Source organism: Pan paniscus, chromosome 2 (genome assembly GCF_029289425.2).
Source record: "Pan paniscus chromosome 2, NHGRI_mPanPan1-v2.0_pri, whole genome shotgun sequence".
Taxonomy (NCBI): Eukaryota; Metazoa; Chordata; class Mammalia; order Primates; family Hominidae; genus Pan; species Pan paniscus.
In genome coordinates, this window is record NC_085926.1 from 66,298,028 (window position 1) to 66,322,341 (window position 24,314).

At 47.9% G+C, this 24,314-nt stretch overlaps 1 protein-coding gene across 1 annotated transcript in view; it reads right to left on the bottom strand.

Annotated features, from left to right (window-relative positions):
- Positions 1 to 24,314, bottom strand: part of LRIG1 (leucine rich repeats and immunoglobulin like domains 1) — a 122,033-nt gene that overhangs the window by 6,175 nt on the left and 91,544 nt on the right. The window contains exons 8-13 of the mRNA XM_034956849.3: positions 22,271 to 22,414; positions 20,120 to 20,200; positions 13,909 to 13,980; positions 13,018 to 13,089; positions 8,972 to 9,135; positions 912 to 1,232 (exon numbers count right to left, since the gene is read on the bottom strand). Of these exons, the coding sequence (XP_034812740.2) occupies positions 912 to 1,232; positions 8,972 to 9,135; positions 13,018 to 13,089; positions 13,909 to 13,980; positions 20,120 to 20,200; positions 22,271 to 22,414 (854 nt within the window). The remainder of the gene's footprint in view (positions 1 to 911; positions 1,233 to 8,971; positions 9,136 to 13,017; positions 13,090 to 13,908; positions 13,981 to 20,119; positions 20,201 to 22,270; positions 22,415 to 24,314) is intronic.

The window sequence follows — 24,314 nt, forward strand, 5'->3', positions numbered from 1 at the left end:
AACCCCATTAGGTTACTGGGGTGGGACAGTAAACTCTTCAAGCTATCTACTCCCCACCCCTCTCCTCCAAACACACAATAACACATGGTCCCCTTGACAAGCTCCAAGGCTGGTTAATGAGTAAAAACCTGTCAACTGCCAGGACACTGTGTCTTTCAGGCCAGGGCTCACACCAGCCTTGCACTCCACAGTCTCTGGAGCAGTAGCTAGCCTCTGACTCCAATGCTGTGCCATCTACTCAAAGAACAGCAGCTTCCCCAGGCTAAGGGGATATTTGGAATTTGGAAACCAGATCTCTTGGCTTATAGAGGATAAGAACTGGACAAAACACAAGGCTTAGCTCTCCACAATTTGACTTAATAACTAGTTTTTTTTTTTTGTTTTGTTTTTGAGACAGTCTCACTTTGACACCCAGGCTGGAATGCAGTGGAGTGATCTCGGCTCACTGCAACCTCCACCTCCTGGGTTCAAGCAATTCTTGTGCCTCAGCCTCCCAAGTAGCTGGGATTACAGGCATGTGCCACCACACCTGGCTAATTTTTGTATTTTTAGTAGAGATGGGGTTTCACTATGTTGGCCACACTAGTCTCAAACTCCTGGCTTCAAGTGATCTGCCCACCTCAGTCTCCCAACTGCTGGGATTACAGGCATGAGCCACAGCACCCGGCCAATAACTAGATTTTTAAAACTCACCAAAAACAAGTAACTCATTGTGAATAACCCTTGAAATCTGCAAAACTTGCTCTGGGGCAAACCCAGGCAACAATATGATTTAATAGTGCCCCACAGAAGCATGTGTGTGTCCTGTCTCAGTCATCTCTACATGGAAAGCTGAAAGGGCAATCAGGAGTGTGCTTTGTAGGATTCTGGTACTATAACAAAGTATAGTGGTGTGAATGGTGTTTCCATACCATTCACAGTGAGCCTGGCCTTATGTGAATAGGTGGAGCCAAAGTGGTTGGTGATGACACATTGGTAGCGGCCCTCGTGCCCGAAAGTGACCTGACGGAGGTGCAGGATGGTGGTGTACTCCATCACTTCCCCATCCTGCGCGTGGACGTGGACAAAGTTCTCCATGTCTGCATTGGTCAGGACTTCATTGTCTTTCTTCCAGGCAAAGGTCATGGGGGAGCTGCTGCTGCTGGCTGCTGAGCATGTGAACCGGATATCCTTGCCCACCATAGCCATGATGGTTTCTGGCTGGGTGATGATCTGTGGCTTCAGGAAGTCATCTGGGGAGAGAAGGGTCAACTGTAAAGCGCTGGGTTCTTGGTACACAAAGGAACCAGCTGCTGTTCATGCTAACAAAAACTGACACAGACACCAAGCAGGAACCAGAGCTTGAGGTCCCTGTGCATCCTCAGCCCCACCAGATGCCGTAAGAGTTGCACCATGGACATCTGACCTCATCTAATTAGAAGTCTGTGAGTACTGATCACCTTTATGATCACATTCCTTGGTTAGAAATTAACCCACCACTTCTCAGTTCTCAAACCAGCCAGCCAGCAGTTTCCTTAAGACAACTGGCTCTGCCTGCTGACTTTCACACAAAACAGTCAGGCACCACTGGTCATGACTGCAGAGATCTTACCCACAAAGCTTACTCCAAAAGGAGGGGGTGTAAAACACTTCCAAAATGTCAGAATAAGGACCTCCAAAAATCTGCACCTCCATTAAAACAAGGAAAACACCTGGAAAAATGGTCAAAAGCAACTTTTTCAGAATTCTGGAAAACCAAAGGCTTACAACAATCCATGGATTGTTGATTCAAGCAAATAGCAACATCTCAGTAAGAAATGTGAGCTTTGTGGTATTTTAACTTATCCGAAGCCCCATTCTTCCCTCCCCAGCTCCATGGTAGCCTTGAAACCCAGCAGCCTAGCAACCACTCAAGGGTCAGAATGGGCTCCCCAAAAGCCCCATCCTCAGAACTGACACCATGTGGCCTATCTGGCAGCAACACGGAAAGCCCCATTCACAGGATTTGCATTGATTTGCCCTGATCTAGTTTGCCGAGCAGGAGAAGCCCTAGCCCCAGGGCACATGACGACAACAATCAGTAGCCACTGTTCAACAGTGCAGCTGTCTGAGGGGACAATACCCATGGGGCAAACAAGCAGCTGGCCAAAAAACTATAAAGGAAAATGTGGGGAATACAGTGTTAATGGTGGGCTTTGAAAAGGTCCAATACATTCCTGGTGATCTAGACAGCCACATGCAGGTGCAAGGCCATGTGCACACCCAGGAAAGACCTGAGGGGGTCCTCATTCCTCACCTGTGGCTGAGCATGACTGTCTACACAAATAGGAAGTGATGGCACACCCCAACACAAACACACAAGCCGTCGGTAAAGGATAGGAGACAGTGGTTGTGGTGACTTCTCTGTCCAACCATTAGCTAACCACTAAACTAAACAAGCAGGGACTTAAGGGGACGGACTTTATATAGCCTTTGTCCAGGAAAAGTCACTAGGCAAGCTGTAACAATAAACAGCAACAGCAGCAAATCCTGGGGGAGGAGAAAGGGAATATCCAATTTCCAGAGTTGCCACATTATTTTATTTTAAATGCCCAATTTTGAACAAAATATTATGAAACACTCAAACAGGAAAAAAAGCAGTCAACAGAAACTGTCTCTGAGGGAACCCAGACTTAGACTCACTAAATAAACTTTTTAAATCGGCAATTATAGGCATATTCAAACACCTCAAGGAAACCATGTCTTAAAAAAATCGAAGGATAGTGGCCAGGTGGGGTGGCTCACGCCTGTAATCCCAGCACTTTGGGAGGCTGAGGCAGGAGGATCATGAGGTCAGGAGATCAAGACCATCCTGGCTAACATGGTGAAACCCTGTCTCTACTAAAAATACAAAAAAAAAAAAAAATTAGCCGGGTGTGGTGGCGGGTGCCTGTAGTCCCAGCTACTAGGGAGGCCGAGGCAGGAGAATGGCATGAACCCAGGAGGCGGAGCTTGCAGTGAGCCAAGATCACGCCACTGCCCTCCAGCCTGGGTGACAGAGCAAGACTCTGTCTCCAAAAAAAAAAAAAAAAAAAAAAAAAAGGATAAAGTATGAGAAAATTTTATAGCAATAAAGAGAAATTATAGATATGAACCAAGTAGAAATTTTGAAACTTAGAAGTACAATAACTGAAATGAAAAATTCACTAGAGGGGCTTGACAGCAGAACTGAGCTGGCAGAAGGAGGGGGCAGGGAACTTGAGACAGTCAACTGAGATTATCTAGTCTGAGAAACAAAGAAAAAAGAATGAGGTAAAATGAACAGAACCACAGAGACTTGTGGGACAGCATCAAGCACAACAACATACAAATCATGGGAGTCCAAGAAGGAGAAGAAAGAAAAAGGAAGAGAAAAAGTATCTGCAAAACAATGGCCCCAAATTTGATGAAAAATGTGCAGCCACACATCCAAGAATCTTAATGAACTTCCAAGTAGAGTAAATTCAAAGATCCAAACGCAGATGCATCATAGTCAAGCTGTCAGGTGCCAAAGACAAAGAATCTTGAAAACGCAAAAGAGGAGCAACTCATCACATTCAAGGGATCTTCATTATTATTAACGGCTGATTTCTTACCAGAACCCACAGAGAACAGAAGGCAGTAGGAAGATACTCAAATTACTGAAAGAAAAACGTTCAACTATGAATTCTATGTACTAAAAAACCTATCCTTCAAAAATGAAGGGGAAATTAAAACATTCCGATGTTTTTATTTTAAACACACACAAAGCAAGTTGACTGTTATCAGACCTGCCCCACAAGAAATCCAGGAGAGTATTTAGTATGGCTGAAATGAAAGGACATCATATAGCAACTCCAATCCACACCAAGAAATAAAAAATCCCATTAAAGGTAACTACACAGGTAATACAACACACAGGATACGTGTATTTTTGTAACTCGCGTCTCCTGATTTAAAAGACAACTACATAAACCAGTAATTATAAGGCTGTGTTGATGGGCTTAATGAAAATGTAACGTGTACGACAACAGTAACACAAAGGAATAAAACTGGATCTTAATAGGAACATAATTTTTGCATATTACTGAAGTTAATTTCATTATTTATTTGAACTAGATTGTTGTAAGATGTTAATTTTAATTCCTATGGGCAAAACTAAGAAAATAACTAAAAAATACCTGTGTATTTAAAAAACAGGGAATTAAAATAGTATACCAGAAAATATCTTTTCAATAAAAAAACTAGTCAGTATTGGAAAAACAATGAAACAAAAAGATAGGACACAGAGAAGAAATAAGGGGCAAACTCTACCTTATTAGTAAATGCATTAAAGGAAAATGAATTAAACACTCCAATCAAAAGGCAAAGATTACCATAATGGATAAAAAAAACTATGATCCAGCTATAGCCTACAAGAGACACAGTGTGGATTCAAAGATACAAATAAGCAGTCACCAAAAGAGAACTAAAGTGTCCATACTACTAACAGACAAAATAGGCTTTAAGACAGGAGTTTTTACTACAGAGACAGAATAATATTTTATAATGTAAAAGGGTCAATGCATCAGAAACACGTAAAAATGATAAATACATATATACCTAATGGAGCGCCACAAAACATAAAATCTGACCAGATTAAAAGAAGAAATAGTGCAACAATAATAGTTTGTACACTTCAATACCCCACTTTCAACAACGGATAGAACTAGTCAGAAGATCAAGGAAACAGAAGACTTCAACAACACTATGAGGGGACTTCAAAAAGTTCATGGAAAACCGAATTATAAACTTTATTTCTCAACATAACCTCCATCAAGTTTGAAACTCTCCTGAGTGATGATACCAGCCATTTAGTCCATCCCTAAAGAACTGAGGGTCCTGGGACATATCAGTGCAGTATTTTTTACATTATTAATTGAAGAAAATTGGGTGCCCTTTAAAGATTTTTAAAGATAATAACTAAAAAGAAGTTAGATGGAGCCAAATTAGGACTTTTAGGTGGATGTCTCATGATTTCCCACCAAAACTCTCACAAATTCACTCTTCTTTGTATTAGAGCTTCTAGCCAGTGCAATAGGCTAGAGAAAGAAATGAAAGCCACCCAGACTGGAAATGAAGAAGTGAAACTACCTTTTTGCAAATGACATGATGATCACATATAAAGAAAATCCTAAGAAATTTACTGAAAAACTTAGAATAAATGATGTCAACATATGTGCAGGATACAAGATCAAGATACAAAATTCAATTACATTTCTGTATACTTGCAATAAATATTTCATTTTTGAAAATCCAAAAGTGAAATTAAGAATTTCATTTACAATAGCAAAAAGAATAAAAACAGAAATACCTTTAATAGTAGGTGAAGATGTGTACACTGAAAGTGACAAAACATGATTGAAAGAAATTTTTAAGAAGCTAAGAAAAAAGGGTGGACAGCCCATCTTCATGGATTGGGAAGACTTAATTAATACTGTTAAGATGGCAATACTTCTCACATTAGTCTATAGATTCAATGCAACCCACATCCCACTTTCCTTTACTGCAGAAATTGACAAGCTGATCCAAAAAATTGTAGGGAAATGGCAAGGGATCCATAATAGTCAAAACAATTTTGAAAAAGAATAAAATCAGAGGGCTTTGTAACACTAAGGTTATAAAACTCTTAGAAGAAAATAAAGGAGGAAATCTTTGTGACCTTATCTCAGGCAAATAGTTTCTTTGATATGACATCAAAAGCATACGTAATAAAAGAAAAAATAGAGATATTGAACTTCATCAAAATGAAAAACTTCTGCATTTCAACTATCAAGAAAATGAAAAATAGCCCTCCCTCAGACTGGGAGAAAATATTGGCACAACATGTATCTTATGAAGGTCTCATATCCAGAATACATAAAGAACTTTACAACTAAACAATGAAAAGACAAATGAATACTGGCAAATGATTTAAATAGCTGTTTTTCCAAAGAAGATATATATATATGTATGTCCAATAAGCAGGTGAAAACATGCCTAACATCATTAATCATTAGGGAAGTGCAAATCAAAACCACCATGAGACTCTATTTTACACTCACGAGTACATCCAAAATAAAAAAGACAGTTAATAACACATGCTAGCAAAAATGGAGAGAAATTAGAATTCTCATGCATTGGTGATGGGCATGTAAAATCATGAAGCCACTTTGGAAAACAGTTTGGCAGTCCCTCAAAAAAGTTGAGCACAGAGTTAGCGTATGACCCAGCAATTCCATTCCTAGGTTTGTACCCAAGAGAATCACACAAAACCCTGTATGTGAATATTCATAGCAGCATTATTCATAATAGCCAAAAAGTGGGGGCAATCTAATGTCCATCATCTGATAAATGGATAAATAAAATGTAAACCCATTTGTTCAGCCATTAAAAACAGGAATGAAGTACTGATACATGCTTAAAAATTATGCTAAGTGAGAAAAGCCAGTTACAAGAGACCGTATACTGTATGGTTCCATTTATATTAAATGCCCAGAATAGGCAAATGATAGAGACATAATGAGATTAGTGCTATCAAGGGCCTGGGGGCAGAGAATAGGGAGTGATTACTAATGGTATGGGGATCCTTCTAGTGGTGATAAAAATGTTCTAAAATTAGATAATAGTGATGGTTACACAGTTGTGACTATTATAAAAACCATCAATTTATATATTTTAAAGGGGTAAATTTTTATGATATATAAATTATATTTCTTTTTAAAAGCAGCTTTATTGAGAATACTTCATCTACACTACAACTCACTCATCTAAAGTATACAATTCAATGGTTTTTAGTATACTCACCAATATGGGCAACCATCACAACAGTCAATTTTACAACATTTTCATCACTTCAAAAAGAAATGCTGTACATTTTAGCTATTACCCCTCTCTTTCCATCCCTCCCCATCCTTAAACTACTACTAACCTAATCTCTACCTCCAGAGATTTCCCCATTCTGGACATTTCTATGAATGGAATCATATAATCTAACGGTCTTTTGTGGTTGACTTCTTCCACTTAGCATGACATTGTCAAAGTTCATTCATGTTGCAGGACTACTGATTCCTTTCACAGCCTAATGAATATTCCATTGTATGGCTATACCACCTTTTGTTTATCCAGTCATCCACTGATACCTGGGTTGTGCCCATATTTTGGCCATTATGAATAATGCTGCTATGAACATTCATGAAGAAGTTTCTGTGTGAACATATACATTCATTTCTCTTAGGTATACACCCAAGAGTGGAACTGCCAGGTCATGTCGTAACTGGATGTTGAACTGAGGAACTGCCGAGACTGTTTTCCAAAGTGGCTGCCCCAGTTTACACTCCCACCAGCAGTGTAGGAGGGTTCTCCCTATCCTCAGCAACACTTGTTATTATCTGAGTTTTGGATTCTAGCTGTCCTAGTGGATGTGGAGTGCTTATGTTTCCGTTTTTAAAAAAGGAGTGGGAGACTCCCATAAAGCCTGAAACCTTGATCGTCTGCCAAGTGTTTTCATGATTCCCATTAACACCTGACATTTTTAGAGGGGGGGAAGCTTGAGCTAAAATGTGGGGGTGGGGATGACAGATGTGAAATAAACAACTCTTGCAATCCAGAATATGCCAGGGCCACAGGCTGGGGGCTAGGTGAACTTACCAAAGTCCTACCTGGCTCACCCAGAGGGAAAGCCTGCCCTATGGCAGGAAAGGGGAGGGAGCGATGGAAAGCTTTATTTGAGGGAGGTCTATAAACAACTTAAGGGTCAAGGACTTGATGACAATGGGCCAATGAACAATGGATTATACAGCCATTTTGTGCCTGGATAATGGAGCTGTACGAGCATTAGATTCCACACAGAAGGCTCCATAAGACAGATCGGTATGAAAAGCTCAGTTTGGAGAGCTGCTGCCATGTTCACAGTGGGTTTAAGACATGTCCCTGGTCTGGATCCAGAGGAAGTTCAGCAGGCCTGTTCTCAAAAGTGGTGATGGTGAAGGTAGGGGTGGATGCATGGAGAGGGCACACACATCTTGCCTCCAGCAGGCACACTGGCTACTCCAGCAGGCACAATGGCTATTGCTACGGCCAGAAAGTAGGAGACAGAAGTGGCCCACAAGGGTTGCCATATGGATGGGTGAGTTCCTGGTTAGGATCCTCACAGCAGGGATCTCAAGGCTCAAGGGAGACCAGTGAGCACAAAAGGCAGGAGGGACTTAACACCTGCCCAGCAGTTCCAGTCAGGCCTGGGAATCCCACTCTTGCTCCCGCTTAGAGCAAGCTAACAGGAAAAACTCAAAATTCATCTCATTTTTTGACCATGTCTTCCTGACCGTGAGCCTGTGTCAATCCTGTCTGAGCTAGCCTGCGTGTGTGTTTTCAGCTGTTCAGCATTTTCTGTGCTCTCTGCAACCAAACTTGGATCCCAACTCCCAGTCAAAAAGATGGCAAGAGCTACGCTCCAGGAATCAGAAGGCAAAAAGAATGTAAAGCTGCAAGTGCAGATTTCAGTGGTTTGGAGAAACAGCAAGAGTACAAGTCAACATCAAGGAATTATTTTTACTACAGCAACTGTTCTCCAGAGACTTGTTCTTCCTGTATTTAACCTTTCATTCTTGGGGTTGGAAAGAAACACACATTAAAACCCCAGCCTCGTACGCTGAGTAAATTCGCAGCTAAACCCGGGCACCAGAGCCCTTCTGAAACAACAGAACTATCTTCCTGTAACTGATTATTCTGATTTGTAACTGAACCAACTTATACTCCCTTCTGATTAAATGCATGTCCTCCAAGAACCACATAATGAGGCAACTCTACGGTAAATACTGTGTGTGGTTTCAGCAAGAAATAAATTGCATCCAGCAGCTGATCTGTAACCACGGGCTGGGGTTTACTCTGATCACAGGAATTACTCCCATAATGAAGAGTACCTCCTGGCTTCCTTGTCCTTCATGAAGGAGAAAAAAAGTTACAAAGACAGTCTTACCGCACACGAAACTCTCTGGTGGCACAGAGAAAATGCTCTGACCCTTCAGTGATTCTGGGTGGGCACAGGTGGCTGTCACAAAGGCCTGCAGCATCCTGCCAATTAGCCACGGGGGCAGCCACTTCAGCTGGCAGTCACACAGGAAGCTGTCGCTGCTGATATGGCTGAAAGAAACACAACAGTGGATGCTTCAGGTGCAGCCGCAAAGGAGGGACACTCCCTTCACACACACAATGATCAGTCGCCTCCAGTCAGCTTCTCAAGTGAACATCAGCAAGCTGGAAGGGGGAAATGGTTTTTCTCACACTTCCTCTCCAATTTCCCAGGGCAGTGCATATAACCCACCTGGAGATTTTGAAAAAATGCAGTTGCTGATTGGGTGGGTCAGGAGTGGAACCCAAGACTCTGCTAACAAGTTCACGTATCATGCTGGGGCTGTTGACCGAAGGACCGCAACTGGAGCAGCAGCAACGTGGAGCTTATCCATGCCATGTTCTGGGACAGACACTGTTCCTGTGTGACCCTGGGCTGCCTTCTGACCTCTCCTGACCTCTGATACATCCAACAGTGCTATGCTGCCACCGTCCCCCCTCTGGTTTTTCCCACTTTCCTGATAAACTACTTGGAGCTTCCAAACTCGGCCTGAGACTTTGATCCAAATTCTGCAACAAGTTCCGAGGAGGGCTCTTTTGCCTCATGGCTGTTGCTTTTCCATTTGGCAAAGCTGCATGTTTTCTTACTTCCAAATGTAATAAGCCCCGTCACTGTGCCACCCTCTTGTTTGTGCCTTGATCTTTGCACCAGTATTCTTCAGGGGGCCGGCAGAATTCGGCTCTGCTCCCTAAATAGTGCTTGTTAGTTAATTGCCACTGCCCAGGGAGCATGAGAATGCACAACTTTAGCTTTGTGGGGCTCCAACCAAAACAGAGAATATTTTCTTTTTCATTTCTCAGCAACTAAGGATAAGCTTTTTAAACAGAAATCGGAATCGCCATCTCAGCGGACATTCCTTCCTGAGGAGTCACTTGAAGATAAGTCAACCAAGAGTCTAGCTGCCTTGTTCCTGGAAGACCTCAGAGCTGTGAGCTAAAGAATGATGGCTGGCCCACGATAAGGGAAGACTGGGAAAGAGAGCACACAGGCTTCCCTGCAATACACTGTCTCTGGTACATGGTGACAAACAGGAGGCACAGGTATGCGCAGAAATTCCAAAAACATCATGCAGGCCAAGAGCACGACTTTGGCTGCCTTCTCCACCCACCACTGTCCTCAGACATCAACAAAGCAACCAAATGGACTGGCCTTCCATTTTCTTCTATTTCTCTCCAGATTTCTAATGAGCAGAGAAACTGTCACAGCAAGGAAGAATGAAATGTAAGCAGATGACCCAAGGCTAAATTAAGTAAAATCCACTCTTCCTCATGTTCCCCATCACCCCTAGATGAGTTGGGCATCTTATTAAAATAATTACAATTTTGGAAAGTGCTTTTCCAAAAACAGAAATAACTTATCTCAAGGCCATTGTAACTGGGATGCTGGCCCATATTAGATCTTAAAATCAGCATGAGAGTTTGCATTTTTATTTCACGGGCAGGTAGCGTTCTGCTGAGAGCTATCTGGAGGGCTGTCCTACTGTGGAGTCACTGCAGGTGGCGGAAGGGCTGTAACGGCCATCCCTGAGGAAATGGTCAATTCCCATGCAGTGTTTGGGGAGGGCAGCTCCCAGGAGTGCACTCTGCATGGGGGTCAGGGCTGGCTGCGCCAGGCATGGGGGGAACTCAGCCTGGATGGAGAACTCTCCGCTGTCAGAAGCACCTCCAGCTCCCCAGCAAGAGGGCACTTCCGTGCAGTCAGGCAGAACAGCCTGGGCACTGTTCACGAAAGCCTAGGAGAGAAGGCCGGGCCATCCCTGTGCGACGTTAAGCATTTGTGCAGGACACAAGGACATATTCCATTTGAACCACAGGAACAAACGGGAAAACAAATTTGACATTTATCTTTGATCAGACACATGTAGAAAGGGTTAAGCCTCATCCTACACACACCCTGGATGTGTGGGGCTAACGCCTTTGAGGATTTCCTACTTCTTCCACCATGAAACCCACCTCAGACAGAAGGCCAGACTCCAGGAAGACAGTGGGTACTCAGGGTGGAGACAGCATGTTCCTAAACAGCAAGTTAGGACTGAGAGGATACATGGGGAGGGCCTGGGGCCAGGCAGTAGCGAGGATTCCAACCCCTAGGCTCTGCAGGCTCCTGCCGCCCTTCTTCCACCCGTGGAGAGCACAGCGCCATCGGCTCTACTGCCTTCTGCAGCCATCCCAGGGCTTTGCTGGCTCACATGGTGCATTTTCACGATTCCAACTCAAAGTGTGTTTCTAATCATCACTTGTGGAAATTTACCCAGAGGATGACTAAGTGCACAGTACAACCTGACTTGATCTGATGGAGAAGACGACCAAGTGGTATTAACCATTTCTCTCATCTGAGGACTGGGCACAGGGCCGGCTCCAGCTAGGTATATGCAGCAACGATGGGAAACCCAGGGAGGAGACCGAGGCTGAGCCTCCAGAACCATGCAGAAGCACGCTGGAGGTCCAAGCTTCTGGAAGGGTCCAGTTCCTCCCAACTTCCCAAGGAAAATCTTATCCTCCTCCCTCCTTCTCTCAAAATACCTTCTTCCCGTTTAAATTGAATCAGGTATTTTTCACTCCTGACATCATATCTGAAAGTTTCAAAGAAAAGGTGAAAGAATTCCACAGTGAATGCTCCTGTGCCCCACCGCTTGTCTTCTACAACCAATGTTTCATTCCACTTGCTTTACTGCGAGTCCACCTCTGAGTCCAGCCTTCCACGGTGGTCTGGAATCATCTCCTCCCCTGCTCTGGAAGGAGAGCCACGGAATCCTTTCTGTATGTTCTGTCTCACCCGACAGATGGAGGCAGAGCTGCTGAGGCTGGAAGAGGGAAGGCCCTGGGCACGGAGCAGCTGTCTGCAGAGCCCTGAGCTCCATGAACCCATCACAGACACCTGCTCCAAGATCCAACCCTTGCAAGGACGGTATCTATTCAGCAGGCCTGAGGCTCACAGCATGCTGAACATCACAGGGCAAGTGCCCAGGCCACCTTCCCTCCTCACTCAGTCTGGTGTCACCCAGCCCGCTTCAGTTCCCAGCTACGGGGAATGCACTTCATTTCCCCAGTCCCAGCCTCCCTGCCCCGAGGGTTCATCAAGAGTGGCTTCGGGGAATGGGGATGAGGTCAGGGCACAAAGATGACTGTCCTGTGGCATCTGCCATTCTGTCAGCACTTCTAGGAACCAAAAGTTACCCCTTCAGGGAACTGATATCATGGCTAGAACTTACTGGCTGTAGAATCAGATTCATGTCTAGCTAAAAAAAAAACAGAAAGGAAACTTGGGTGTTACACCTGAGGACCTAGACTAGCTCCCCTGCCAGAGCAGGATACAGGGAAGCTTTTCCAACCTTGTCCCCCAAGAGCCCACAGTCCAAGTCCACAGTGGCAGCACCACCACCTGTGAACCGTGCCCAGAAAGCTTGGAAATGGTATGGGCAGACACCACTGCACCCCTAAGCATCCCATCCCCTCCAGAGCTCTGCCTTGCTCACAGCCCACCAGGCTCTGAAGTAGCCCCTCTCAACACAGGCCTTTATTGTAAGCAAGCCCAAAAGATGAAAACTTGGCCCTGACATAATTAAAGGGGTGATTATCCACTTTATAGAGGAGAGTATATTTCACATTGCCTAGAATAGTGGTTAGCAAGCTTCAGCCTGCGGCCCGACTGCCTGCTTCTGTCAATGTGACTTTATGGGCACATAGCCACACCCACCTGCTTATGTAATGTCTATGGCTGCTTTCTGCTGCAATGATGCAATCAAGTAGTCATGACAGAGACTCTGTGGCCCACAAAATCCAAAATATGTACCATGTGAACTTTTAACAAGTGAGCATAATGCAATTGCAGAAGCTTCTTACTCTGAAAGTCTCCACTACCATTAATCAGACCCAGGGAATCCAGATACTTACAGCTCTTTAAGATTCTTCATCTTCACAAAGGCATCAAACTGGACAGATCTGATCGCATTCCCTCCAAGGTTCCTGAAACAGAACATACATACTTATGCAAAGAAACCCTAGGTACACCTGAGGGGTTTTCAGGACAGTCCTGGTTTCACAGATGACCCACAGGGACTAGCCAGACCTGTGTCCTAATGACCCACAGGGACCAGCCAGACCTGTGTCCTAACTACTATAGGTGGCTGTTGTTTCCCAAATCGCAACACAAGCCCACAGAATGACTCAGGAGCCAAGCCAGCCTTAGGGCACCATCAAAGCTGGGCTGAGGCCTGCTCAGCAAGGCAAAACCTTTCCCAACAGAGTTAGAGTCAAACTTGATTCAAAGAGGAAACAAACTAAGAATCACATACATGAGGCATCCTCCCCAGATGGCAACAGCATGACTGTCTCGGGTGGCTCTGTCCCCTTCCTCCCAGGGTCTCAGAAGCAACCACACCAAACTGGTTCAGCCCAGCACCTACTCTGCATTGTTAAGCTGCTTTAATGGAGGCAACAGGCTTGGCCAGGAGGAAGCGCGTTGGTGGAAGAGGCAATGAGGCCAGGGGTCCATGAAGGAGCCAGTGCAGGGCTTAGGCTGCGCAGCAGGAGGGGGGAGGGTATTTATCCAAATACCAACTGAATTAACTGGGAGCACATCCACTGGCCATATGTTCTGTAACTGTTCCTGGCATAGGCAACATAAAGGCCAAAGTTGAAGCTGACATAATGAGAAGGAAGCAGCTGGTGTTTCCAAATAGCCTGTTTCTCAGTTTACAAAGATGCGATTAAATTGCTAGCAGAACTCCCCGGCAGCCGCATTCGGCAGGCTGTGCCTCAGGGCAGGGCTGGTGAGATACTCACAGGTGCTCCAGGCCTTCCAGCCCGGAGAATGCTCTCTTAGCCACAGACTTGATCTTGTTTCCAAACAGAGTCCTGTAGTTTCCAAACATCCAGAAATTAAGGCCGGGGAAGGAGAGCGAAACAGGAAGGGTTGAGAGAAAGAAAAAGAAAAAGAAAACACACAATTAAGGTAGTGCTACCTGATAAGTCTGTCCAGTGAGGGGCAGGTGGAAAGCTGACCTGCGCTGAGAATACGGGTTTGAGGCACACAGGCCTTCCCCTTTCTGAAATGAAATACTTTTATCTTTATTAGAATTTAATAGTGATGACAGGCTGGAATTGCATGTGCCGTCTGGCCTAAAAAAGGCCCCTCCCAGTGTTAGGCAGAAATCACCTTGTCTGGCCCAGTCTCTCTCCAAGGACCACCAACCCTTGGGTGGTGAAGTTTAGTGATGGAGAGATGAGACTGATTATGGTTTCAGTGAGAGGAAGCTGAGTCAAAAAAGGAAAGAAAAATCTTCGGAATTAAAACTGCCGACCATGACTGGGCATGGTGGCTCACACCTGTAATCCCAGCACTTTGGGAGGTTGAGGCAGGAGGATCACTTGAGCCCAAGAGTTTGAGACCTGGACAACATAGGGCGACCTTGTCTCTACAAAAACTAAAAAATTATCCGCGCATGGAGACACGCACCAGTAGTCGTAGCTACTTAGAAGGCTGAGGTGGGAGGATTGCTTGAGCCCAGGAGGTGGAGGCTGCAGTGAGCCATGATTGAGCCACTGCACTGCAGCCTGGGCAACATAGCGGGATGTTGTCTCAAACAAAAAACAAACAAAAACCCCCAAACTGCCACCCACTTCTGAAAAGTGCATTCTGGGAATAAAGTTTCCCAAAAGAGGCAAGAAGAGGACAGTAAAATAGGCATCCATCAAGCTGGCTCCACAGCTCTCTGCACCTGAGATGTCCTGGCAGCCAGCACACAGCTATGGTGAGCTGTGTCCCTGCCTACGAGAGGGACCCCTCAGGGCCTGCAGGAGATGCCCCAGTGCTTTGGCTCTTAAGCCAGACCCCAGACGTTACATGATGTCAGTGGGCCAACCTCCAACGTTATCGCTAGTGCCTGTCCCCTTCCTGGACTGCCTGCTCATAAAAAGGGGTACCTGCCTCCAGGCAACTCTGATCCCAGCCTTAGCAGTAACTGTTAAGAGTTCTCCCAGAAACCAAAGTCTGCGCCCCTGCAGAACACATGGAAGAAATGAGTGCCTCCTCCACCACACTGTGTGATCTAAAGGGAAGCTTGTCTCTCTGCAGGGGAGCCCCTAGGGTGGACACTGGGAATGAAGAGAATCGAGTTTTCCCCTCCCCGTTATCATGTTCTCTGATGAGAACCCACCAAAGGCATTCCCTCTAATCCAGATGGCACAGGAGACTACCAGGGAACAACCGAAGGCAGTGCTGACCATCAGCTTCGTGGACTTGTCAATCTTAAGGTACACCAGGATCTAACAGGCTTGCTAAGAATACCGATTGCTGGGAGCCAACTCCTGGTGATTCTCAGCGTCAAAGGTCTGTCCAAGGCAATGGGGTGCAGGTGGGCAGGAGAGGAAGCCCCTGGAGAAAGCCCATCTGGCCCAGCCCCCTACTGGGAAGGGGACTCTTGGTCCAGGATCTCACCTAGCATCGGGGAAGAGACCTGACTAGAAGCCAGCTCCACCTTCAGCCTGCATTAAGACTGGGACCCATAAGGGAAAACAAGAAGCCCCAGCCCCTTCCTGAAAGGAGGAAAAGAAAGGAAATATAAGCCCTGAAGCAAACCAAAGATGGCAGGGCAGCCTGGGACCTGCCCACCACACGGGCCGCTGCTTCTTCCTGACTGCAACAGGCCTCCTGGGAACCGCTTGGGCAGGTACCAGGAGGCTGCCTCCTGGAAACACAGGCTCACAGCAGAGCCAGAGGGAGGCACCACCAGTCCGTGTGGCCAGCTTCCAGGGCAGCCACTCCACAGGGGCTGCCTGACCCTCCGTTTCATCAGAAACAGACTCCCTCCCTGGGGGCCACCATTCAGGTTGACCCCAGCACTAACTGCAAGCTCAGCCCTCAGACAAAGCCAGCTCTGTTTCCTGCCTCCGGACGGTGAAGGGGCAAACGGGCCAGAGACCCTCTGCGTTTTCTTTCTTTCAGGCCGTCTGCATGAATGTGAAAACAGTCGCATTCTGAAAGCGTTTCCACACCTCTCTTCAGTCTGAAACTTTTATTTTAAAACAAATAAACCAAACACACAGAAAAGCTGATGGCCATGCTAACTTAGGCTCTTTAACCACAAAACTCGCCAGCAAGTAACAGCTCATGGGGCACTGCACCCTGAGCGCTTCAGAGAGCACTGCCAACTTCTACTCTTACTCAGATCCCCCCGCCCAGGCACTGTGTGCCCCAGGTCCCAGTAAAAACGCACTGAACTGTTTAGTGAAATCTCCTGTAAATGAGATCCAGGAAAAAGCTGCGCTTTATTTCATCCATTAAATATTAGTCACATTGACCTGTTTTACAATGAGGGCAGGCTGTTATTTTTAACGGTGACAATAGCAATAAAATAAATTCTCAAATTCTCAACTATGCAGGGGCTAATCATCTTGTTGGTAGATTAGGCAGGGTCCTTACCTTCCCCCAGCAGACATATGGGGCTGGGACGGGGAGCTGCAGCCAGCAGACTGGGATGGCTCTAATAAAAGGCTGCTGCCAGGAGAAAGGAGAGGCGGGATTATGGGCTGGGAGGACACTATTTCTGTACCACAGCCGGGCTCCCTTTCAGAAGGGACACCTGGCCTGACCTCCCCAGCACCAACCTGGAACAGAAAGCGACCTGCGGGAGTCACCTGTCAAACCTCCCATCCATCTCCTGGCCAACCCAGCCAACAGCTCCAAAGGCCTGGTTAGCGCTTGCCAAATCAAGTGGCAGGTACTGGGGGCAATGCTCACGTGGGTCCTTGTACTCATGTCCTTGGAAGTAGCCGCGACATGTGCACTAGCCCCCGCTTCCCACCCACACACACAATGAGTTCCACTGCAGGCCCGGCCCCCACACAGGCAGGGATGGAGGCTGCACTCACATCAGCTCTGCAAGATCCCCCAAACATGCCCCTTCCCATGTGCCCTGTGTGGGACTCTGCCCCTCCCTCCGAGGAATGCCATGGAGCCAGCTGGAACCACTGGGCAGGAAGTCGCATACCCAGGTCACTAACTGCTCCTCTGCCTGTAATTTGGGATCCAGAAATTCTCCCTTCCCTCCTGCGTACTGACTCTGTGCCATCGTGCAGGCCCCAGCCCGGGAACCGCACAACCATTTGGAAACAGGCCCTGGAGTGGGTCTACAAAAGAATCCCAGACAAGTTAGGAAGAAAGGCATGTGCTGGGGTCTAGGAACATTCTCGCCCTGCTGGGAAGCTCCAGTGTGAGGAACTCTCCAACACAGCTGTGTGCATAAGCTGGAAAAATTAAGGGCAGGTCAGCATCCACCCCAAATTCACAGAGAGGCCGTTTATGGCTCTGCTGCTCACATCTCCCTTTCTTGGAAAACATTTTAATTTAGGTCTGACCTCTTGCATGGTGGGAAGGACCCAAGGTCCTTAAGTAACTCAGCGAAGGCAGGGGTCTCTACCTTCCCATCCTAGGGCAGACCCTGAACACAAGCTCCTTGAGCTCTCCAAAAACAAACCCACACCAAATGAAGGGACTCAGGCACTGGCTGCACTCCCCACAGGACGGATCAGCTGCTCTAGAGGGGCGGCTCTTCTCTGTGCTAACACGCACCCCACTTCTCAGTGGATCCTAACAGGCCGGCACTGGGCCACTCCCACAGAGCAACACAGTGCTGTCTGTGGTCTTCTCTCAGCCAGGGCCACAGCACAGAGCTTTCCTGGAATGTTCTGAGTAGGCGGGTGGGGAGGGGACCAAAGAGGCACTGGGTTCTTCCTCTGTCCCTCCCTTCATTCACAAACATCGACTCAACACCTGTGATAGGCCAAACACAGCAGTTTCTACATAGCCCTGTGTACCAGGATCACATGAGAAGCATTTACTTCTCCGGTTCCCTTTCAATGTGGAAATTTGCACATACCATGCTAGGTAGACGTAGTAGTATCCTGAACCCCAAGTGCCCGTGACACAGTGCCAATCCTCCTCCAGTCGTGCCAATCTCACCTCATCTCTACCTCTAGCCACTGCCTGTTCTCAAACCCAGCAGGAGTTTATGGAATCCAAATCATAGGCATCATACCATTTTCTTTATCCAAGAAGAAAATGATTCGTTTTTTTCTTTTGCCACATAACCATGATAGCATCACACTTAAATAAGTGATTGCATATATTTAATCATATTAAGGAATTCTTGTTTATTTATTGTCCCAGCTTCCCCACTTGGATGCATGTCTTTCTCTCTCACCCTTTTTCAAACATACACAGAGTCTCCGGCCCCAAGATGCTGACTCAGTGGCTGGGTGGGGTGAGGCTTAGATTTTAACAAGTTCCCAGGAGTCTCAGGACCAGCTCACTACAAACAACATTATGTGAGTGAGGAAGGCAGGGGCTTGGGCTGACCTCTTGGGGCTCAGGTGGAAGTGCTGAGCCTAGTCCAGCAGGGGGACAAAGGAGAAAGCACCAGGGCACAGAGGGCGGGCACTCAGGAAGGCAGTGGCGGACTCATGCAGCACTGGAAGCCCAGGCGACCCAGGGCCAGGCACACCTCATGGGCCTTCTGTATTGAGACAGAGCCTCCTGGAAGCCATGACACCCAGGAAACGGCTCCAGGTTCCTCCGGACTGACACGCCCCACGAGGAACCTGGCAGTGCTGCCCACTCTCACCACCCTCACCCTTCAATCGGTTATGGCCGAGGTCAGGGAGGCTTATGCTGAGTGGTGGCCCCAGTGCTGAACACCTCAGCAGCCACATCCCAGGCCTGGAGCTCTTCTTGCTAAGAAGGCCTCTGCCCCACCCCACTTGGTACTTCTGGCTCTTCCCAGGTTTGCCCCGTATGGGATAAAAAGGGGTCACGTATGGGTTAAAGGCTGGGGAAAATCAGCATTGTTTTAGGGACAATAAGGAGAAGAATCACTGATAAGCATCTCCGACATGATGCTGGAGTACAGGACGCTCAAGAAGTACCTTCTTCAGGCAGCCAACAGAGCTTATTCCTAAGCAGGACCCTCGTATATAAAAGGTGCAAAAAGCCACGCTTTTCAAAACAAATCAGAAGCATCTACTATATAAAAAGACTCTCCCTACCACAGGCTCTCCTCTATCATCGAGCTCCACTAGGGCTTTCCAAATATTTACTTGACACTCGCACTCTGCTGAGCTCCCCGTCACTGGGGACGGGCTAGGGGAATCGAGTGGCGGCCGTCTTCTCTGTCTTGCCCTCCTCCAATCTTCCCTCCGAGCTGCTAGTAAACAGTAATAATGACCCTCGTCCCCTTCCTGCATGGTCCTTGGGTGGCATCTGCAGAAAGTGCTGGTTACACGCAGAGAAAACAGGGCGGGCCAAGGGGGAGGGAACGTGGGCTTTGGAGCCAAACAAGCAAATCCTGAGCCTGCCACTTGCCAGCTGTGTAGTTTTGGGCAAAATCCCCTCACTTCTCTTTCCTCAACTAATAAAGAGGTTGCCTAACAGAGCCTGCCCTCATGAGATCATTAGGTACAACACACACAGGTGCTTGGCAGATTAACTGGCAAAATCTAGGAGCTAGCTAGAAAAAAAAAGAAAAAGACCCCAAACCATACATTCAAAATAGCTGCTACTACGACCCTTGGAAATGACGTAGTTATTTGAGATGACGGTTAATGACGAAAGTACTGACAGGAGCCCCACCGCCCTCACACCTTACTGACCTTTACACAACTTTGAGAAACCCAGTAACAGAGCAAGACTCCTTTGTACAAAGGGCAACAGCAAATTCAGCAGTTTTCATGTGAGTTGTGAGTGAAGCTCCACCAGCCGCCAAACGCCGGGTTGCCAGCCCCCAAGAACCCAACACCCAGGCCAGCAAGGAGTGGCGTGTCCCCCACTCTCTTCTTCAAACTCTTCTCCACAAACAAAAGAAGCTCTGCCCCAAACAAAAGCCAGCTCCTCTTCCGCCTGGGCCCAGAGCAGAGAGGCGCGGGGGGCGCCACAGCAACATCTCCCACCGAAGTGTGTCCCGCGCATTCACCGGCGGAGCTCCGTGCGGCGGATACTCACAGCTTGCTGAGGCTGTCGAGCCCTGAGAAGGCGCCGCTCGTGTCCTCTATTGTGCCCGAAATCTCGTTATGGTCCAGATCCCTGGGGAGAGGACAGAAAGCAGCTCACCGAGCAGTCGGGGCGTGAAGGGAAAGCAAACTCTCACCCAGCCTGCTGCTCGGAAGCTGAAGTCCCCTGGGTGCATGCACCCTGGAGACACAGCCGGGACGTAGGGTGAAGAGACACGTGGCCCTGGGAGGGAAGCCCTGTTTCTCAGCCTTCCAACCAAGATGACACATGCCTTAGACAAGAAACTTCCCTGGGCTCCACCTGCCTCCCTGTCTGCGGAGGCCACGCTCAAGGGAAGGGAGGTGGTGCAGACAGCCCAGTCTGTATTCTGCCCCGAGAGAGCGGACATCTGGCCCCGGCACTGAGAATCAACCCAAAAGGTTCCTTAAGGTTCCCGTCTGCTCTCATACCAACCAGAGTCCCTTTTCTGGACGTGACCGAGAAACTGCAGAAAGCACGTGGAAGAAAGAGACCCGGCACAGGGCCGGCCCGTGGGCGCCTCTGTACCAGCCAGTGGGTCTGGAGCCCGGAGCCCATCTCCTCCCAAGGCCTGCAGGGCGCTGACTCTGAGCCAGGGAGGACATCTGGGTGCTGAGTCAGACTTGTGACCCACTCGCCAGGATCAGAGGGATGAGGCCAACTCAGCCCAGGCCCCTCCAACAATGCAAATCCCATGGCCGATGACTCAATGGCTTCCCAGCTTCCAGGAGCAGGTCACAGTGCCCAGGCGAGACATCACACCTGGCAACCAGGCCCCCATCCTGCCCTCTCCAACTTTCCACAAGGTTCTTGGTTCTTAAATTTCCCCCCCCGAGCCCTTGCAGACACAGGCCAGGGAGAGAAAAGGAACTCTTATCTCCTGTGAGAAGCTGCAGCAGGAATCAATGCTGCCAGCAGAGAGGGCAGCTCAGACTGAAGAGTGAAATGCTGGCGGTGACCTTTCTTGTTACAGCAGGAAGGTCAAATAGTGGAGATTCTGCTGCTGGAAGGGACTTCTCCTCTCAATGGGTTCCTTCCTATCATCTGCATACTGAAAAAACCAGGAACCAGGGACCCGGGGCTGTGGCTTTGTGTGCCTGTCTCCCTGCTCCTAGCCCTGGCTGCCAAAGTTTTTCTCTCCTTTCTGGCCCGCTCAGTCTGAATGTTCCCAGCCTTGTTATTTGGGCCTTGTATGGGCTCACAGGCTGACCTGGCCTGAATAGCTTGGCTCCGGCCTCTTTCACACTCCCTGGCAATGGCTCCACATTAAAGCCGGCTCTGCCAGGTGCAAGTGCAAAAGCCTCCCTCCCTGTCACACTGGAACAGATCCCTCTCTGTGCAGTGGATTACGCCTGAGAAGGAGACCCTAGAACCCGCCACCACTGTCCTCTGAAACCCGCATGCCCCTCTCTGGGGGTTTTATGCTGATAGCTGCTTGGAAGCTCTATGAAGCCAACCATGAAAAAGTTTCATACAAGCCTCAGAAAAGCATCCTGCAGCCACTTTTGCCAACCCCATCTAATTAGGGACTTCAAGGGAAATGGCATTAGCACCTCCACTTTGTTAACTGACCCCCGACGAGGTACAAGGAGAGACACAGGATTCCCTAAGTGCTGCTTTTGGAAAGGAGGCATCTTGGTACAGGTTATGCTGAAGAAGTTCAAATGCTCGGACGAGAGATGCACTGCAGTATTCCCATGGTTTAGAGAAAAAATATTCAGGACTTGGAAGTTGCAGCTGAAGACTCAAGATGGGAAAGACTGACCCACGGCTGCCGAACTGGAGGCTGCACCAGGCGCTCAGCGTGGGGAAGCTTTTTCCAACACTAGGAGCCAGCATCCTGTCCAGCACAACGTGGGCATCACTGCTTGAGAACAACTACTTTTTAGGAGCTGCCATCCCTCTCTAGGCACCATCCTGGGGGAATGAGAGATTTTTCTGCTTAACCAGTTCTTTTTCAGTTGATTACATAAAAGTTTGAGACTCTGCACATAGAGCAAGCCAGCTTTGGATCCAATTCTGACTCGAAGCCAACGCAAATGGAGTTCAACAAAGCAGATGGTTTGCTCTATTCTGCTCTCCCCACTGGGGACCCCTTTATCCTGTCAGTAGTGGGAGACGTACAAGACTCGCAGGCTCCTGAGTCCCTTGAAGGCACCCTCCGCAATGTGGCTGATGGAATTGTGGCTGAGACGCAGGACACTCAGGCTGCTCAGCTCGGCCAGGCTCTCCTCGTCCAGCCGTGTCAGGTTGTTGAAGGACAGGACCCTGAGGAAAGGGAGGGCAGCAATGTCACCATCTAGTGTGGTTGCCCCCCAACCCCACCCCACCGGAAATCGGGCCACAGTCAGCTGGGTTTCAGTGGGAAATGACACAGATGCACACGCACGTGTGTGCGCGCACACACACACCCACACCCACAGAATCCTGGGGGTAAAAGTGGCCATGCAGCTAGAAACTCATCAGTGCCCAACACACTAGTCTGACTCGCAGAATGGGTGCATAGGTCACAGGGGCCAGGGTGGCTGTTAAACTGTGAAGACTACACACAAGGTCATGACACACAACAACTCTCAAGCTCCAGCACCTTCATGCTGTCCAAGGCAGCTCCTGATTCAGGCTACAAAAGACCTCTCTCATAGCAGAAGCCTGGGATTCTGGAGATGACCCCGCAGCAAGCCAGGGAGCCCCAGTCACACTCCCTGCATCTGCCAGCAGAGGGCACCACTAGCCCCTGCGTGGGACAACCACACCTGTGCCTCATGCCTTAGTGGGGCAACTCCCCCAGGGCAGGAGGCTCCTGCTCAGGCCTCCCTGTCCCCATCCACGTGGACCTCAGAGCATGATCCCCTACTGCAGGCAGTAAAAGCACATGCTTTGCCCGAACCTCAGAATCAAAGCTTCCTCCCAGCACTCCTGCACCTCTGGGGTGCTTACGTGACATACTGGTCATCTATCGTTGAAAAATTGGGGCTGGGGCAGGGGCAGGAAGATGGAAAATAAACTCAGAGAAGATTAATGAGCTTTTAAAGGCGGCTAGGAGCAGCATTCTTTCCTTCCTGGACAAATAAGTCAGGGTGTCTGTCAGTTAAACAGACCTGGCAGGAGATCAAAATTATATCCTCACCTGCAATTAAAGAATTTAGCTTAAAGGAGGGGTGGGAAACACATGCTGGGAAGCAATCCCAAATCTACCTCTGAGGTTACCTGGATATGGTGCAAACTGCTAGGACTGCTCAAGCGCACTTCTGTGATCTTTGCTGCCCCTTCTAGAGGGCATGGAAGAGGGCTTCATGCTTTCCACCAGCCAGAGAGGGGATCCCGGACCCCGCAGAAGACAGCATGCCATCCCTGGGGCCACGATACACTGGTGAGTCAGAGGATGGCCCCTCACTTTAAGAATTGGACTGGCTCAGGCTTCGGGGACTTAAAAGACCTCTCTTGCTTCCCACACCTCCCAGCCCTGACCAACAAAACCAGGAGTCCCCTGGTGGGGTCACAGCTTGACTACAGAGCCTGAAAGGAGCCATCCAGCACCACATGGAATGCACAACTGCAGGCCCTGAAGCGTAGGAAGCTGAAACCAAAGGGTTAACACTCACAGAATCCAAGAAAAGTTAGGAAAGAGGCAGGACCACTGTGTTTTGCATTAGATAATGATGGAGTCACCAAAATATAAACTCCAAGTCAGTGTGTGTGTGTGTGTGTGTGTGTGTGTGGTGGAGGGAGGGGGGGAGGAGGAGGGAAGGAAGGACAGGGAGAGAGAGGAGAACACAGAAGACCAGACACAAACACCAGCTGCAAGAATCCACATTAGATTCACGCATCCCCTTGAGTCTGCCTGGTGAGGTCAAGAGAGAGACAGGACAGAGTGAGGCTTGGCACTCTTAACAATCATTCACTTCAGTGGGTGAATTTTTTCCAACAGCCAAGCCTAGAAAAGGAAGAAAAAAACAAAACAAAACAAAAACCCACCCAACTCTTGTGAAAAATAAAGAAACGTAGTAGACTAAACTGGAGCATATCAAATGGAAAGAACAGTGAAAACACAAACTATAGACTTGTAAAGATGTTCTCGGAGTCCTTAGGAATGCTGCGTTCACTGTCCAATAACCACACCCTGACATGATGGGGTGGCCAGGGCCACTGCCCATCGCTACCCAGGCGA